This window comes from Apodemus sylvaticus, chromosome 23, assembly GCF_947179515.1.
Source record: "Apodemus sylvaticus chromosome 23, mApoSyl1.1, whole genome shotgun sequence".
Taxonomy (NCBI): domain Eukaryota; kingdom Metazoa; phylum Chordata; class Mammalia; order Rodentia; family Muridae; genus Apodemus; species Apodemus sylvaticus.
The window spans coordinates 12599925-12617878 of NC_067494.1; the positions used below are offsets into that span (position 1 = coordinate 12599925).

The following is a 17954-nucleotide window of genomic DNA, read 5'->3' on the forward strand; positions in this document are numbered from 1 at the left end:
TTGTCAGGGTAACGAGGACAGTGACTAATACCCTACCTGATTTTAAAACACGTAGTTAAAACCACAAAGTCAGAGTTCTTCTAAAAATGGCAAAAGCTGTAGTTGTCACATATTTTGAACTTTCCAACCCATTCACCCCAGCACTTTGCAAGCTCCGTGAGCACTTGCCTGTCTCTGGGTTCCACACGTACACCATGCCGTCCTCGCTCCCGGAGAACAGCAGGCTCCCGCACGGCGTCAGAGTACTGTGGATCTTCTCCCGGTAATTGGCTGCACCCACAAATTTCCTGGCTGCCAATCTATAAACAAACCAAAAGACAATGCAGATACAACCCAACCTAACTATTTAAAGGACTAGAGGGAAAGAAATGATATTTGTAAATATTGAATTTTAGTTGGTAACTATAGTTTTGAGACTATATCAGATGGTAAACACTCTGTGATGGATAGTCAACAAACCAGAGTTGATTCTATGCTTCTTTCTAATTTATGTGATACACTTCTTTCCTCTGCTGAACTATAAAATAACAATAACAATAATAATAGGTAATATGAAATTAATATATAGACTTTCTCATTTAGCAACAGCTGACATTGTCTCAGCTCACAAACTTTAAGAGACCAGATACACTGCTCTGTAACCTGCTTTCTCACTCAACCAAAAAGTCTTCAGCAATGAGTCAGATAACACAGAATACATTTTTATTTCAATGGAATGTCATTGTCTATCTGTATCTTATGAAGTATTCTATTGTTGGACAACATTAGTGTATACCTTGCTTTCTCCTACCCATCTTGGTGCGTGCGTGCGTGCGTGCGTGCGTGTGCGTGTGTGTGTGCGTGCGCTCACACACGCATGTATTAACATTTGTGCTTTAGATTTCCGGACTTTGAGTCACTGAGCAAAACATTTATGGAGTCCCTTTCTGTGAGCTTTTATTGTTGTAGGCATTCTGTTTATTCCTCCACAAACCCCTTATGGATACGGTGTATTATTTCTCCCCTCCGTGGAAAGGGGAAGGGTAGAAAACGCAGCATTTGACTGTCTAAGCAGGCCTCTCTGGAGCCCAGGTATGATCTTATAGGGCGTAGAAAGGGAATAACTCGGCCACCTTTCGTAGTCTTAGTTTCCGTTGTAAAAACCTCCCTCTTGGTAGTCTGTGTCTAGAAACCTATGCTCAGCTGGGCGGTGGCGGCACACGCCTATAATCCCAGCGCTTGGGAGGCAGAGGCAGGCGGATTTCTGAGTTCGAGGCCAGCCTGGTCTACAGAGTGAGTTCCAACACAGAGAAACCCTGTTTCAGAAAAAAAAAAGAAACAGAAAAAAGAAAGAAAGAAGGGAGGGAAAAAAAGGAAGGAAGGAAGGAAGGAAGGAAGGAAGGAAGGAAGGAAGGAAGGAAGGAAGGAAGAGGGAAAGAGACCTATGCTCAGCTCAGGCTGCCTATCTGTCTTGAACACTTATCCCACTTAGAATTTTATTTCATCTTTCACACTACTTGAAACCTCTATCTTATCTAAAGTCTATCCATCCTTCAAGACGGATTCAAATGCCAGCATTTCAATAGACCCTTTAATGGAGTTCTAACTGTCACCTTTCCCATTGCTGTAATGTATATAGTAATTGTAGCATACATTTATATATATATTAAGATACACATACTGAGTGCTGGCTTATCTACCTGGCATGCCACAGATACTATGAACAGAAAAGCGAATATTCAGACTCTAATACTACATCTCATGCTTTCAGCTAAATGTTTGTTGTTGTTGTGTGAGAGGCAATGATGAGATTACAAACTTCAGATGCGGGAATCCTCTATCGCTGTTCTGGCACACATGCTAGGGGAGTGGAGCTGTTAGCTGAGCTATTATGGACACCCTGAAGGGCTAATGGTACAGAACAGGTACGCCCAGGGTCAGCTAGACAGACCGATGTGTGCATTTCTAAACACAATGGGAAACCCAGGAGAAAGTTTCTCTTGTTTGTTTCACATGGAACCGTAACACCAACAGAAAGTACACGCGAGCAGTGCACCCTGCCTTTGTCAGATTCTGCTTGCCTTCTATAGGAAGGAATTTCCCATCCTTCCTTTTGTTCAAGTAGAAGTCAAAGATGCATTAGCCAAGAGAGACGCCTCCTTCAGTTATACAGACTGTAGTCTAGGCCAGGACCAAAGTATGAGTGCCTGTTTTTCATTGTGAAAATAGAAACCACTGATTCATTTCAGCCTCAGAGCTACTCAAACAGTGTCAAGTCTTCCTCTGCTGTGGGGGCTGTCCTAGCCCCCACACTGCATGCACCCTAGGTCATCACTCATCAGATCTAAGCAGCAAAAGAATGATCTCTACAGATGGTGTGCCTAGGGCCACACTGCCTACTCAAAAACACGGCCTCATTTCATACACGTAGAAGAACCAACTGAAGTTCCCATCCTGTTAGTCCTGAGATACTCACATCCGCAGATCCATGATCCTCAGCGTACTGTCTTTGGTGTGGATTAATAAACGCTTCCCATTGGGATGAACCTCCAGGTAACTGATTGGCACTCCTCTGAACTCAGTCTCCTTAATTTCCTAAAATGGTGAGGTAAAACAAAAAGGTCAAACTGTTGCCTCTGACGTGTTCGATGTTACACCTTACACCATTTATAGAGCACAAATTAATTTTAAAATGTCACTTCTGGCTGAGGACAGGACCTTACCTATAGAATACCAGCATGTGGGAGGTTGTAGCAGGATTGCTATGAAGTTCAGGTTACCAAGGACAACAATGTGCCAGAATTTCTCAGCAAAATAAAATAAAAATTAAAAATGATCCAAAATCTCAATTCTACTACACTGAATATTTTAACATTATTAGCAACAAGGATTTTTAGCAACTTCGATTTAGATATAAAAATTAAAAATGGCAAATTGTATTTTTGTGTTATTTAGTGTTGTATTTAATTATTGTGTGTTTTCTATATTATTCACTTTCTCAAAATATGACAATTCTGAAAAAGAAGGACTTCACATATATCTTCTCACATTGCCTTGTCCATTTATATCATGTAAGAAAACCTTTAATACTTTATAAACTCAAAATTGGCTCATCAAGTTTTAGTTAGAGTTGATTCCTTCCTCATAAACTTCCACTTGCCTTCAGAATGAATGCTCCAGGCATAATATTTGCATTATACTACTTGGATTATAATTATTTTCGGAAAGTTTGACTCCACTCCTTCCTGCTGCCTTTTTACAGTTTTTTGCAGCAGCTAGTAAGTATTAGTAAGTAACTCACAGTGTCATTTAAGATAGCAGCACTGAGAGCCCGGCTGCGGGGGCCTCGAGTATAACCACCCTTACACAACGCAAGAAAATCAGATTATAGTGGATAAAACACATATAGGCAAGATTAGAAACTATTCAGCTGTTAGCAACAGAGCGGACACTGCTGAGCATCGCCCTTCACAATATTTGGGGAAGAGGAGTCAATACTAAAAACTCAGGCCACAAAAATATGCATAAAGTGGAGTCCATAAAAATAAAAGGCGGCTGTACTATACAGCCTAGGCACCAGCTCAACAGACTACAGTGGGTTTGTTTGGAAAGAAATCTGCACAGTGGCCTCCAGGGGGCGCACTGCGAACGTAATCTGCACGTCATCTACCCAATAAGAAGCCAAACCCTGAACACAGGAGCTCAGTACTATTAAAACAAATAATTTGGCTAAAAAAATGGGGCAAAGACTGAATAGCTTACTCCACAAAGGACAATAAAGTGGCCGAAGATACAGGAGCAGTTGTCCAACATCACTAGGCTATAAGGAATGCATTCCTCCACCCCCATCTCTTCTCTTTCCTCTCTAATACTACTCATGCCCTCAAACAAAAGGAGTTTCCTTTGCCACAGCAGGGATGGTCCTGGAAGACCTGTTAAACGCTTGTATGTGGAATCCGAGAGTTAAATGCATAAGAAACTCTGAGTTGTTGGGGAAACAGGAAGCTTTAGGTCAGAGCACACCATGAACAGCTAGCTCTTAAGTATGTACTACGACGTCTACATGTAATGAAATTGTGCTGAATCATGCCAAATGTAGAGTTTAGCTTCTCTAGTCACAAGCGGCCCCGGGCGAGCCAGGCGGCCTCCGCAGCCCCCGGCGGGTGGGCAATCCACCTAGGCTGCGGGCGATAAGCGAAATGCGGCCGCGGGCGAGTGTGTGTGAGTGTGTGTGAGTGTGTGTGTGTGTGTGTGTGTGTGTGTGTGTGTGTGTGTGTGATGGACGAGCTGCGGCCGCGGGGGTGGGGTGGGGTGGGGGCAATGGGCAAGCTGTGGCCGCCGGGATGGGGGGGTTGGGGGGGGTGGGGGAAGGGTGCAGTGAGCTGACAATCCTCAGCCGCAGGGGGGGGGAGTGGTGGAGAGGGAATGGACGAGCCGAGGCCGCAGGGGTGGGGGTAGGGTGGGGGTGGGAGTGGGAGTGGGGTGGGGGGGAGGGTGCAGGCAATCTGCGGCAGCAAGCTGGCAATCCGCGGCAGTGAAGGGGGGAGGGCAATGGGCGAGCAGCGGCCGCGGGGGTGGTGGTGGCGGTGTGGGCAATCCGCGGCAGCAAGCGGGCAATCCACGGCTGCGGGGTGGGGGGGGTGGGGGGGTGGGGGTCCGGGCAGTCCGCGGCTGCGGGGGAGGGGGGAGGGGGAGGGCAATGGGCGAGTTGCGGCCGCGGGGTGTAGGCGTGTGGGGTAGGGGGGGTGTGGTGGAGGGGGGTGGGGGGTGCGGGCAATCCGCAGCAATAAGTGGGCAATCCGGGGTGGGGGGTAGGGGGGTGGGGGGATGGGGGGATGGGGGAGTGGAGGGGGCGGAGGGGCGGGGGGGGTGGGAGGTAGGGGGGTGGGGGGTGGTGGTGTGGTGCGGGCAGTCCGCGGCCGCAGGGTAGGGGGTAGGGGGGAGGGCAATGGGCGAGCTTCGGCCGTAGGGTGGGGGTGGGGTGGGGGGAGGGGTGTGGGATGCGGGCAATCCGCGGTAATAAGTGGTGCCGGCAATCCGCGGCCGGGGAGGGCGAGCCAACCTGGGCCTAGGCTGACGGAGGCCCGCGCGGCAGCGGGCAAGCCCACCTGCTAGGTCACCATGCTGGTAGACACTACAGCTGTTGTGATTGAAAATCCCCACCAATATCTACATGATGCTCAAACAGCACGAATGCTGTTTTTAGTGACTGTACTAGGCTGAGGAGAACACACAGGATACAAATAACAGAAAATCAGCTGTCAGTTACAGGTGGTATTAGGATATATGTGTTATTTTTAATTTCAGCTACTGCCAAAGTGTGGCCACACTGGGAAAGGTGAGCGGACCCCAGTCCCTCTCAGAAAGACAAGATGTCACTAACTCCCACCGCAGTAAGCAGGTGCGCTTCCTCCGTGAAGCCTCGCGTTAGGAAACGCGGCTTCCTACCTTATTTAAGGCCCAGTGGCGCACGGAGTGCTGCGGGTCAGTCACTTTGACGTACGTATCCCAGACACAGATGACCCCAATGCAGTCTCCGGAGTACATGTGGTGTCCTGTTAACGACAGCAAGGGCTCACTTGAGAACGGCACCGAAGTTATCTATACACATACACACACACACACATATACACACATATATACACACACATATAACAGGCATGGCACTGGGGGAAGCCACGACCTAGGCAGCCAAAGCACTGAATTGTCAATGGAGGGTTTTTCAATTTAAAAGTTAAAATGTAAAATGTACACTATATCCCAATTATCTTTAAGTTAAATTCTCCACTTTAAAAAGCATTTTGGATAACTTCCATTTGTCATTTATCTGCATGCAAAAAGCAATGAGCAATGCAGTCTGCATGTCCGACCCCCACACACTCAGATTCTAACTTATTTGGAGTACCCAACGCATATCTGTATCTATTTATTATTTGCCTCTGTGATTGTTTATACTCCTAGAAAAAATTCATGTTCTCATATATGTTGTAAACACAGTCATACTGACTATTAAATTTGAAATGATCAGAGAATTTAAAAAAACCATAAGTAACAAGTATTTAAACCTGAGTGGGACCCAGAACACATATAGGGTCAACATCATGGCCATATAAGAATACATTATACATCAATGCTCACAAATATGGCTTTTAGAACTGTGAATTTAATAGTTTACAAATTAGCTTATTCAACTGGTGAATACTGTCATATATTAGAATACTCTTTCTAATTCAGAGCAAAGACAAAAGAAAAGTATATTTTAAATTTGTTAGAATCTCTAAAGTTGAACTAAGTATATTGCAGTATTATTATTTTTTTCTAAATATTATTTTAGATACTTATAGCTGTAGCTGTCATATCTAATCCATGAGATATAAAATAACAAGTTAATAGATAAATTTCTTTATTTTCTTACCCAATAGAAGCCTGTTTTATTTTAAAATGTGACTTATATTATTTAAATGCTAAGGTCCTTTAATTATTTGCAAATTTCTTCTATATGTATTTTTAAAACTCCTGTCACTATATCCAGCATGTATATTTACATTCTTTTGGGATTTTCCTCATCTCTTTTATTTTTGTACATCGTAATATAAAATGTCCGTAAAGGAAATTACTAAAAATAATATCATTGCAAATAAATATATTTATGAAATGCAATAATATATCAAGAGGTTTTTACAATAAAGGATGATAACTGAAAACAAATACCAGGAACTTAAAAGCTTTAAAGTTATTAACAGAGTACTTTCACTGTCAGATCTATCCCATTACTTGAAACAACGAGTAAGTTTAAATATGCGCAAATATGAATACAGCAAATTCCTCCCAAGCCCCAGCTCTAGAGAATCGATTCTTCAGGCGAGTACTCCCAATCTGAACACACGTGGGATGTACCTTCGTCATCAAAGCAGATGGCGTTGACAAAGCTTTTGTGCACGTCCAACTGGCGCAATAATATGGAGATGTTCTCCCTCGCTTCAACTTTCCAAACCCTTATTATAGAGTCGTAGCAGCCTGTCACCACCAGCTCTCGTGTGGCCGGGTGGAACTTAGCCGTGTAGACAAAGGAAGGGTGAGGCAGGACTCGGAAGGTGCTCGTGCAGTTGACCTCATTCTTCCAGACCCTGGAAGGAGTGAAGAGCGCACTGCAAGTTCACAACGCTCGCTCTCTAGCCACTTTTAGGAGAATACAGCCCAAACCTCGTGGGTAAGCAAATGCCAAGTAAGCTACTATAAATCCATCTTTAGAAAAGCCATTGTGATGATCACACACGAGATGGTATTAGATCATTTCACTTTTCTTTTACAAAACCATTTCTCATGAAATATATTTTTATCTATAACTGTAATCTATACTATAAAACTAAAACTTCTTTGTATTTGGACATAATCCACTTTTAAAACTATCTTTGATATTGAGCAAATATACAGTGAATAGTTGGTAAAATATTATTTAGCATAGTCTATATTAAAAAGTAGGGATGGGAGCTGGAGAGATGGCTGGGTTACGAGCACTGGCTGCTCTGCAGGAGACCCAGGTCAGGTTCTCAGAGCCCACGTGGACACTCAGAACTAGCTCTAATTCTAGTTCCATGGATCGAAGAAACCTTCTCTGACCTCTGCAGGCACCAGGCCTGCATGTGGTGACCATACACACACTCAAACACATAATCAAACACACTCTTACATAAATAAATAGCTTTAAAAGACATGGCGAAACTTTTAATGATTTTTCTACTAGGTTGTATGGACTGGTTCTGAAAATGTTTCCTAGTGGAGGCCAAGAGGATTAGACAGCCTAACAACTTTGTATTTGTATTTCAAAGTCTAAATAATTAATATACATGTAGGTCCTAAACACTTAAACATCATAATTAAACAACTGATTTCCTTTTTAAAAATCGTATGTGTTGCCCATGTGCACACGCGTGGAGACTGAAGCATGGCACTGATCCCCTCCGCAATCTTTGAACTTTGTTTTGACACCAAAGCTCACTGATGGTCTAGACAGGTTGTCCAGAAAACTCCAGACGTCCTGCTGTCCTTTGTGTCTGCAGTGTGGGCGGCTGTGCCTGGCTTCTGTGGACAGGTTGGGGCTCTGAACTCAGAACCTTGTGTCTGTGCTTCCGTGCAGACCCTTCTCTATTGGATTAAAGGGATTATGGTGTTTTGGCAGAGAACAAGTTTTCTCATATGTTAAGTACTGTCATTCTGTTTATCACTCCATTTCTTTTTCAAATGTCTGTGTGTATGTGTAAAACGAGTGAAATCAGGCAAAAAAAGAAACCCTGAATAATCAGACAATAAATAAAATGTTGTATTGTGAAACACATTAAAAGGAGAGAGTTTAACCCTGACTTTGTGAAAATGCAAATATTTATAATGTATAATGCTCTAGGGTGAAAATCTGAGCATCAACTTGGTTTACTCTGACCAATGGATTCAAGCCCCTATGTCAAGCCTACAATGAAGACATGTCAATCCTCACATACACATTGGACAAATCTCAAACATTTAACCTTCTTGTAAGATATTAATTAGCAGTTTACATGTAATCGTTTAAAACCAGCAAGAGCCAGAAATGACTACACAAATAAAAGATACGACTTGTCATAAGTTTTACTGCTGATAACCAGTCAGTCTGCACGGTGCACAGCTATCATGTCAGGGGCACATGTGTCTCTTTCTATTCTCGTACCTTTCCTTGATGCACACGGCATCTGCGGTAAGTTCTTCCTGAACGGATACTCACCGGGCAGTGCCATCAGAGGATGAAGTGACGAGATAACGATCGTCTTTTGACCAGTCGACATCATAGATGATGTTGAGGTGGCCACACAGTTCTCTCATAAAACGTCCAGAAGGAATTTCATACACTAGTAAAAAATATTTAGAAATTAAATTTCTAGATCTTTAATTCAACAAATATATAAACACACACAACTTATAGTAATTTAAATTAAAATTAAGTACTATCTGTAAAATTAAAACCAAAAGTATTTGTAATATTAACACAATTTCAAAATATACCCAAGAACTGTTTTTCATTTGCTTCAATCCCAGGTTTACACAAGATTTTATATGTACTAAATGTTGACAATATTCTTTAATGTGTTCTCAGATGCTTGCATTGTGAAACTCATAATTCATAATTTATTAGTAAAAAGTAAAGAAAAATTTACATTGCACTTCATTTTAAGTACTTAACAACTTAAATGTTGGCAGTTCATGAATAAGGTATTACTTTCTTCTAAAAAAAGACAAATTCCAAAAAGTTTTGAGACCGAGAAATATATGTAATGAGAAATATAACCATTCCATTGTGAGGGAGAGCACAGTGGGATATGCAGCGAGTGAACTTGACAGACAGACAGACAGACAGACAGACATGGTGAACACTATTAGGACTCAAGGATGGCTAATAAGAACAGGGACAAGTCTCTACTCCCACCTAGTGGTAAAATCGGTGGCGCTTTAACAAAGTGAGGACTCTGGGACTCTAATCCCCTGTAAAATGGAAGGACACCTAGTGCCACAGAACTCTGGGAATCACCTGGCAAAGCTTGGGAGAGCTGGGGAGAGAAAAGGGCTGACTGTCAATAAGGACATCAGCTTTGTGTTGTTACAACTATCCAGTTCCTCCTCCCTACACACTCACACAACCTAACACACAATGAACCTCAGGAGCCCAGAAACTACTTAATGAGGCAGGACAGGTCTAGAGCGCTGACTCCCTGAAAACTCGGGTTCTAAAGACTTTTCCTGATTTCATGACCTGTCAGATATAAAATCCGACCCAAGGCTTACTTAGCATGGCTTTGTGTAGGCTGCAAACCACACCCTGACTTTAAAGTGCATGTGAAGCAGGCAGAGGCACCATTTGACACTGGCTGCCTGAGGGCTTGACCTTACATCAGAAGCTTACTCAAAGAACACAAAATACAAACCAGGCTCAGAATATCGCTGAGAATCTAGGTTCCCCACACATCTACGTAAAGGCTATGTGCATAACCAAGACAAACCTGGAGGACTTTGTAGAGGCTCACCACAAAGAGGAAGAGATGGCTCTGAGAACTGAACAACTGAGACAATAGCCCAGGATAGCGCCCCCTGGTGACGAGGATTAGCAGACACATGCAAAGTGCTAATACTAACTGACTGGCTGACTGGGTACAGTCTAAGTACAATCAAAAGATTGACAACGCAGCAGACCATAAAGAATTTATGGAATTTATCTAGGAGATTCACTGCACAACCAGAGCAGTAACTAAACTCAGGTGGCTGATGGGAGGACACAGGAAACAGAGCTATACTGTACCTCATCATTTTAAATACCCAGTTTTCAACATAAAGTTGTGCCATGGAAAGAGACAAACAACCAGGAAAGTACGGCTTCCCACAGAAAGGAAAAGCAGATGTCGGAGAGCATCCATACAGAAACCATGGCAGCCCAGTTCTCCTCTTGGTCCACACGATCATTAACCTACCGTTATCGGTATACACGGTCAAAGACCTAAAGAAACCTCAAGGGTAAAGCAGAAGCACGACTCCTCCCCAAGAGAGAAAGCATCTGTAAATAAATGAGAACAAACCCAAAGGACGCCTCAGAGAGGGAGAGCGAAACTGCTGAACTACAGAAGCCAGGAGAGGGGCTCGGCAGCAGCCTGAGCGGCCGGAGGAGGAAGCACTGAACTTGACAGCTGGTCAACTGAGACCAACTGTCCGGTTTGAGGGACAAAGAGAGGATGAAGACAAACAGGCAAGGGACAGAGATCCACAGGACAGGATCACACCACGGAGGGGTGTGATGGCGGCCCTAGGAGACAACGGGAGCAAACGGCATCTGAGAAGGTGAAAAGTGAAATTCCTGAAGTTTATAAGGGCTTCAATCTGCACACTGAGCAGGCTGGGTGGAGGCTCAGTCAGACGTGCCGTGTTCAAACAGTGGAAAGCCAGAGACAATGGCTCTGCTTGTAGTTTCTGAGGGCTACCTAGTAAGCAGATCTAAGTCTCTGATTACTTAGCATGTAATAACATTTATCATAGACAAATTGGAACCAGAGTAGTCTGTTCATTACTCTGAAGCAAACACTGAGTACTGACTTCTGGGGACTTGTCCTGAACACCATGGGCTGTGTGAGGTGGGGGAAGGGCAGCATGGCCTAGCACTCAGGGCAGACTCCCTGAGGGGCTGGCTGCTTCATGCCCAGAAGAGTCCATTTAATTACTGGGATAAAAGGAATCATTAAGTCCAGAATAGTACGGCAGTGCTTTTAAGCTCTCCAAAGCTACAGAAAACATCTTGGCCTTTCTGCTGGCTCCCCTGTCACCATGGGAACTGTCTTTGAAGGACTTCAGGGCCTCATTACAATTCTAGTATATGACAAATGCTACATTTTATAACTCAGATTATCACAACTATCCACTAAAATAATATGGACTAAAAGTTTCCTATGAGATTTACTCTTCCTTCTTGTACTAAATGTGTATATTTAAAAATAGATGTTTACAAAATTCCACCTATATGTTAAAAAATAACATCTTCCAGTCAAGCAGTCTAATTCTGAATAGATTCTACACAGTAACTGTCCCTTTATTTAACTGATTAACTTACTTGGGAATTCTTAAATTAAGACTTTAAAATAATTCAAAGCTCAATATTTGACTATATAGAGTACAACCAGGTTAAATAGGTAGCATTATTTCTCACGTATAACTGGATATCCGTCTCGGCTGGCACAGGCTGCTGCTAAGATCCTTCCATTGTGAGAGAAATCAAGACAAAAACAACCTCGTTCTCCACCGTTTAGTGAGAAGAGATGCTTGTTTGGGATACGACAGGCCTGAAAAGAATATATTTAAACTACATGAATCAAAGAATAAAAAACCTGATAATTTAATTTCCATTACCATAATTTCCCCCTAAAGTTCTTTTACTATTACATATAAGAAAAGAAATACATGTACACAGAATGATGGAAACGACAGAAAATTATCTTTTCATTACAGAATTGGTTTTCCATGAAATGTATGTCTAATTAGCACCTGGTCAATCTAAAACACAGAGAAAGAATGCCAATGGCTGCTGCTGAAACCCTGTCACTGCTGTGTTGCTTTTATACAGCCACACAAAGAATGACTGCCACCTGCTTACTCCACGACAGGAGCCACTTTTCCTAAGGTCAGAAACATCTGAGAACTACATGACGTCATAGCCTAAACTCAGGATTCATAAACGGTTGTTCTCAGGGTCTCTCTCCTCCATCAACAACCCACCGCTGCTGTCTCTAAGACAGGGCACAGTTCTCTGACTTTCCTCAGTTTTGATTTCTGTGGTTTTGAGTATTTATGATCAGTATGGTCTAAAAATATTATGTGGGAAATTCCGGGAATAAATGATTCCTCAGTTTTAAAACATGCTGGACTTCTGCGATCCTACCTCCTACCCTGGACACAAATGTTCTCTTTGTTCATGTAATGTTATGTGTTTTACTGGCCCATTAGTACTTAGCAGTTGACAAGTTATCAGGCTGACTATCACGATACCGCAGAGCCTGGGTTCACCTGACCCAATTAATTTCATTAATGGTGGCACAAGGCAGGGAAGCAATGGTACTGTACACGGCTTCCTCTGAGTGCAAAGGCGAGAAGGCCTAGCTCCTGACTTACTCGAGCACACACTGGGTCCACAGTGCTTCACTCCAAAGGTCTTTAAACATGTTCATCGCAATAGCCCTGTGAACAGTTACTATCAGGAGACAGTAAAGATCGTTAACTGAACAGAGCCAATAAAGATTATTCAGAAGGGGGTTTGTGCCAAGCAGGCCTTCCCTTCCTTTCACTGCTTTCCTCTCACATCTGTCACAGCGATGATTAAACCAGCAAGTGCAGCTCACCTGGCCCGGCAGACGCTTCCACTTTACTTCCTCCTTTGAGTCTTGTAGCCCAGGGTCCGTGTCCACAGAACTTGTGTCACGGTGACGTTCACAGTACACTGGTGTGCCCCTTTCTTCCTGGAGAGCCATCATAGAGCGGTACGATGGCTTTATCTAAGTGTATAGAAAGCGAGAAAGTGGAGGTCGCGAGGCTTGTCCACAGCTGAGTCCCCTTCTTACTGTTTTTCTAATACTGTGACACCCTGGTGTGGTGGCACACACCTTCATCCCAGCACTCAGAAGCTGGTGGCAGGGGGGTGTCTCTGACAGTTTGAGGCCAGCCTGGTTTGGTCTACAGAATGAGTTACAGGACAGCTAGACTACATAGTGAAACTCTGTCTTGGACAAAACAAAACAAAACAAAACAAATAAAATACAATAAAATGAAATGAAAATACTGAAAAAAATGGCATGGAAACCTTTCGAAACACAAGCCAGATTTTGTTTTCATTTGTGTAATACTTTAAATAAATAAAAGCTATTTGAACTATGCTTCTATGATTACAAAGCTTTGAAAGTTTGGAAAAAATCGTAGTCTCCAATGGTATAAATGGAGCTACTTAGTATTTTTATTAGCTTCTTTGTTTTAGCTTTTGAGCCAGGGCACGGAAGTTCAGGCTGCCTCAACCTTGCACGGGATAAAGTGGGCTTTGTGTCTCTATCCCTCTTCCCACGTGCTGGGGTGACCGGCTTGCACCCACACCCGGACGCACAAAATGGTTTTGACAGCTCTGTTCCCTGTGTGTACCTCTTCAGAAATACCTACCTAGTTCTATGACATGCCTCTGATATAACATGATATTGCTGACTTAAAAACAATGACAAAAGTAATGTAAAAAATCTGAGATTAAAAAAAATCTATCCCCTGATATATTTTATTTAATTCCACTTAGACCAATGCAAATCAACTCTGTGCTCATAGCATATTAAATCAGCTGTGGAATGTGAAACTCACCTGAAAGATTAATATTAAAAAGATAAAAGCTTCATTTTAGGATCATTTATGATGAGATAGTTAATAATGTATTTCTGTAGGTGATAGTAGTACAAATGCTAGTGGTGGTTATCTGAAAGACTCCAGTGTGAAATGTGTAAATCAGAAGTCTGCAAAGTACAGCCATGAATAAAATCTGTTTTACTACTCGTCACAAATTAAGATACGCTGAACCCAGGAGGGCATTTTGTCTTCGGGTGTCTCCGCCCGCTCTCTCACCTCAGGGTGAGTAGCTGTGACACGCAGAACCTGGCTCAAGGCCTAAAGCTCTTTATTTCTTGTCCTTTATAATAAAAAGTTTCCCAGTACCACCTTTTCACCCTTTTACTTTTAACTACAAAATATGAAAGTATGCCAGAAGAGTTTTTTTTTTAACAATGAAGTCTACTCTTTTTAAAACTTTAAGTTCCCCTATCAACTATTATATACTTAATGTGTAGTCTTTGCAAGCATCTAAAAATCTGTTAGAATCATTCTCAGACCTTCGATTTTTACACATGGACAATACATTGTCATCCTTAATTTTAATTGAGGACATACATTCCTATATACTATTAACTTACACAGTCCGGGACTTTCAACCCCCGTACGGTCACATACAATGTTGACGGGTAACGATTCCTTGGACACTTGGACCACCATTCAAAAACCTCAACGACATTTAGGTGGGATCGCGGCTTAGTAGGTGGGTAGTAGAGCTGGAGACGAAGTTTCGAGTTGATGTTTGCATTTCCATTGGCTCCCAGAAGCTTAAAGTAAGAAGTTGTATAAATTATTCACTTTTCTGAAACCACACATCCAAGAAAGCAACAGCAGAGTCAGGAGCTCAGTTTTAAAAGAATAAAACAAGGTTGAAATTTGCTAGGCTTATGAAGAAAGAGGCAGATCAACCAAGGGGTTAGGTACTTTGGGCTTGTTTTTGACAAATGACTTTGAAAACATTTCCTATAAACACTCTTTTCAGCATTCAGCGACTGCAGATTGCTGTGCACGCATTTACGTCATGGCACCTACCAGGAGGCCCGTTACAGAAACAAAGTGGGCAACACACGCTTGTTTGAACTAATAATGGTCAAGAGGAAAGCACACATCACTGAACACAAACACGCTTTCTGCTTGTCGGCCATTTCTCTTACCAGACTAAAGATTAAGTCTACTGCGTTCTTCCATATGCCCACCCCACCCCACCCCAGTGTCTCCCACTGAAGCTCTGCCCCTATCCCCCTCTTCCTTTCCATTTGAAAGCAAGCTACCCAGGCTGGACGCTGGAACTCAAGCAGGTCTGGAACTTGTGCCGACCGTGGAACGCCAGGGCTACAGTCATAGTTTTAACATTAACATGATATGTTTTAGGTTCTTGAAGACTCCAAGTCATTTTAAGATAAATTAATTCCAACTGTCCACTTCCTTTTTCAATATTTTAGCCTACCTCCTTGAAAGGTCTATTGGAAAAGCCAATTAAGCAAAAAACCAAGATAAGCAGATAGATGGAGATTCTTAGGAAAGAGCTGAAAATCTTAGCAGTTCAGATAAAACTTTCTCTTCCTACTTAACGAGTGAAGAGGAAATGTTGCAGAGTGCTAGCACTGTGCACACTGTGAATTTGGAGCAGAAAGTGACGTCCCTTTGCAGCTTTACAGGACAAAATGACATTCCTGGGGCAGCTCAGCGATTATGGGCGGGGCAGCCGGAAGCAGAAGCACAGGCAGTAAGTGCAAGGCACTCAGTAGCTCCAGTTGAGTGACACGACTTGGAAAGACAGGGAAAAAAAGCGCCAAGGGAGACTCAGTGCAGAGCTGTCCCAAAGATGTGACGATGGGGTGCTTTCCACTCTTGTCAGGAAACCCTTCAGTAGACACTCACCCCTCTGTGTGTCTGTGTGCTGGGAGACAGTGACCTTGAGAAAGCCCAAGGAAATTATGTAATACCTCTAATACAACTGTGTGTGTGTGTGTGTGTGTGTGTGTGTGTGTGTGTGTTTGTATCTGTCTATATGCTGGGACACAGAGACCTTGTGAAAATGTAAGGGAATTATGTAATACATCTAATACAACTGTGTGTGTGTATGTGTGTGCACATAAATAAAACAAAAACTAAAACTGTTCAAAAATTAATCCAAACAAAATTACTGTTAACTTTGTAAAGCTTATAGTAAAATGAAGGAAAAGACACATGGTATTAAAAATGGAAAACACAGAACCCATTCCCCTTTATGGAGACAGGGATAGACTCCAGAACTAAGTTTTTCTGACAGTGGCTCAATATAGATGAATTAAAATCCACATGATCTTGACAAGTAAAGAATAAAATGCCGTGCTGTCTGTGAGGTTGTAGCTCTGGCTCGGGGCCCACACAGCAGGTCTGTACAGACCACAATGCAGGGTAAACAAGCGGCTCCTAATAGACTGCTTCTCATTCAAAACACTATTATACTCTGCAGTGCTCTTTGTGCGGTCCAGGGCTTCAGGGCTGCTGACTGACACTGACCACCAGATGGCAGGATGCACCTGTCTCTGAGCATGATATCCCCAGAGTCAAAAAGTGTAATAGTGCACTCTTGGTAATCAATAAGTATTTCAGACTTTTAATAGCTTTATGAAGAGTTAACAAACTCCTAGAGACTGGAACGACTTGGTGGAGAACTGCAATCAAATTTAGAAGAGATTATTTCAAATGTGTCTAAAGGAAGAGGCGAGATGTACCTTTAGGAATGCCCAGGCAATTTTCCGAAAGCCACATTCTTGGTTTTGAACCTCAGAGTTATTCTTGATTTCATCCATGCTTAAAAAGTCAAGAATCTGTAGATACATTTAAAAAAATTATTTCACAGAATAACAGACTGTCTAAATTGTAACAGTCTCCATTGACACATTAACATCTGGCATCCACAGAACATACTGCAACATCAAATTCTCTGTATTAAATTCTCATATACCACCAAAACTAATAAAATCACCAACTCACACTTGTATGCTTAAATATTTACTCAAAGTATTTTTAAACTCATACCTCGAAGAACAGAATGACTTTTGGACATTCGTCAAACTCTCGAAGCAGATAGGGAAAATTTTCATTAAAAATCACTTGTTCCTCCCACTCCGGAAGCCTTGACTTTAGCTTTTTAAAGTCATATGGCTGCGTCATGATAGGGAGAATATAGTCCACGTTGTCTTTCTCGTAGTAAGATGAAACAGAACGCTCACTGTTCAGAGACAAAGTTTCCATTATCACAACGTATTACATATTGTTAATCAGAGGGTAACACTGAGGGCAAAAATTACATAGCCCATAAAGTACAAATAATAGCTATAATGGCATGGAAAAAATAATGTTCTTTTTTTAAATATTTTTATTTACATTTCAAATGATTTCCCCTTTTCTGGTTCCCCACTCCCCAAAAGTCACATAAGTCCCCTTCCCTCCCCTGTTCTGGTTTTGTCTTATACTGCTACACTGGGTCTTAATAATGTTCTTTAACATCTAAAAATCATAAATTTTATAAAACATTAGAAGTAATGGTGTCTTCTTACAATCTTGCATTCTGTTTTGGTTCTCTGGGTCAGATAAACAATTTATTATAAAAGTAGGAAGTGAAAGACATAATTAACCTTCAATGTGCAGAGCTAACATGCAGCAACGCCTTCAGAAGTTTAAGTGAGATTATGATAAAAGTCCAAATAACAATGTAAAAGAACTTTCACACCGCCCTGTTTTCGTTATATGTTCCAACACAACTAAGCAGATGCCGTCTCTCTGTAATAATTTTAAGGTTCTGAATTAGTATAATCTAGTATAATGTGTAGAGAATTTAATCTAGCAACAGAGCTACTCTCAACATATCCAATGACCTTGCAGGACTTTGTGATCTGGCTGGAATGCAGACAAGCCTTTAGTACACACCTTTAATCTCAAACAATGATGTCCAACTGAGGGACAGACAAAGCGATGGATCAGAGAAAGATTTGACATTATAGGATACGCCCAACTTTCAACAAGAACAGCACAGGAAAGAGAAGCTATTTAAGAGGAGCACAGGAAGAGAG

At 42.2% G+C, this 17954-nt stretch overlaps 1 protein-coding gene across 6 annotated transcripts in view; it reads right to left on the reverse strand.

Moving 5' to 3' along the window:
• Ahi1 (Abelson helper integration site 1) overlaps window positions 1-17954 on the reverse strand; it is a 116076-nt gene that overhangs the window by 88702 nt on the left and 9420 nt on the right. For all 6 annotated transcript variants that reach the window (XR_007975198.1, XM_052169202.1, XM_052169201.1 and 3 more), the window contains exons 5-14: window positions 16921-17113; window positions 16614-16709; window positions 14475-14660; window positions 12879-13031; window positions 11693-11825; window positions 8735-8858; window positions 6877-7106; window positions 5428-5534; window positions 2456-2574; window positions 169-299 (exon numbers count right to left, since the gene is read on the reverse strand). Coding sequence is in view for 5 of the 6 variants with exons in the window: in XM_052169202.1 (XP_052025162.1) it covers window positions 169-299; window positions 2456-2574; window positions 5428-5534; window positions 6877-7106; window positions 8735-8858; window positions 11693-11825; window positions 12879-13031; window positions 14475-14660; window positions 16614-16709; window positions 16921-17113 (1472 nt within the window). In the remaining variant the exon portion in view is untranslated. The remainder of the gene's footprint in view (window positions 1-168; window positions 300-2455; window positions 2575-5427; window positions 5535-6876; window positions 7107-8734; window positions 8859-11692; window positions 11826-12878; window positions 13032-14474; window positions 14661-16613; window positions 16710-16920; window positions 17114-17954) is intronic.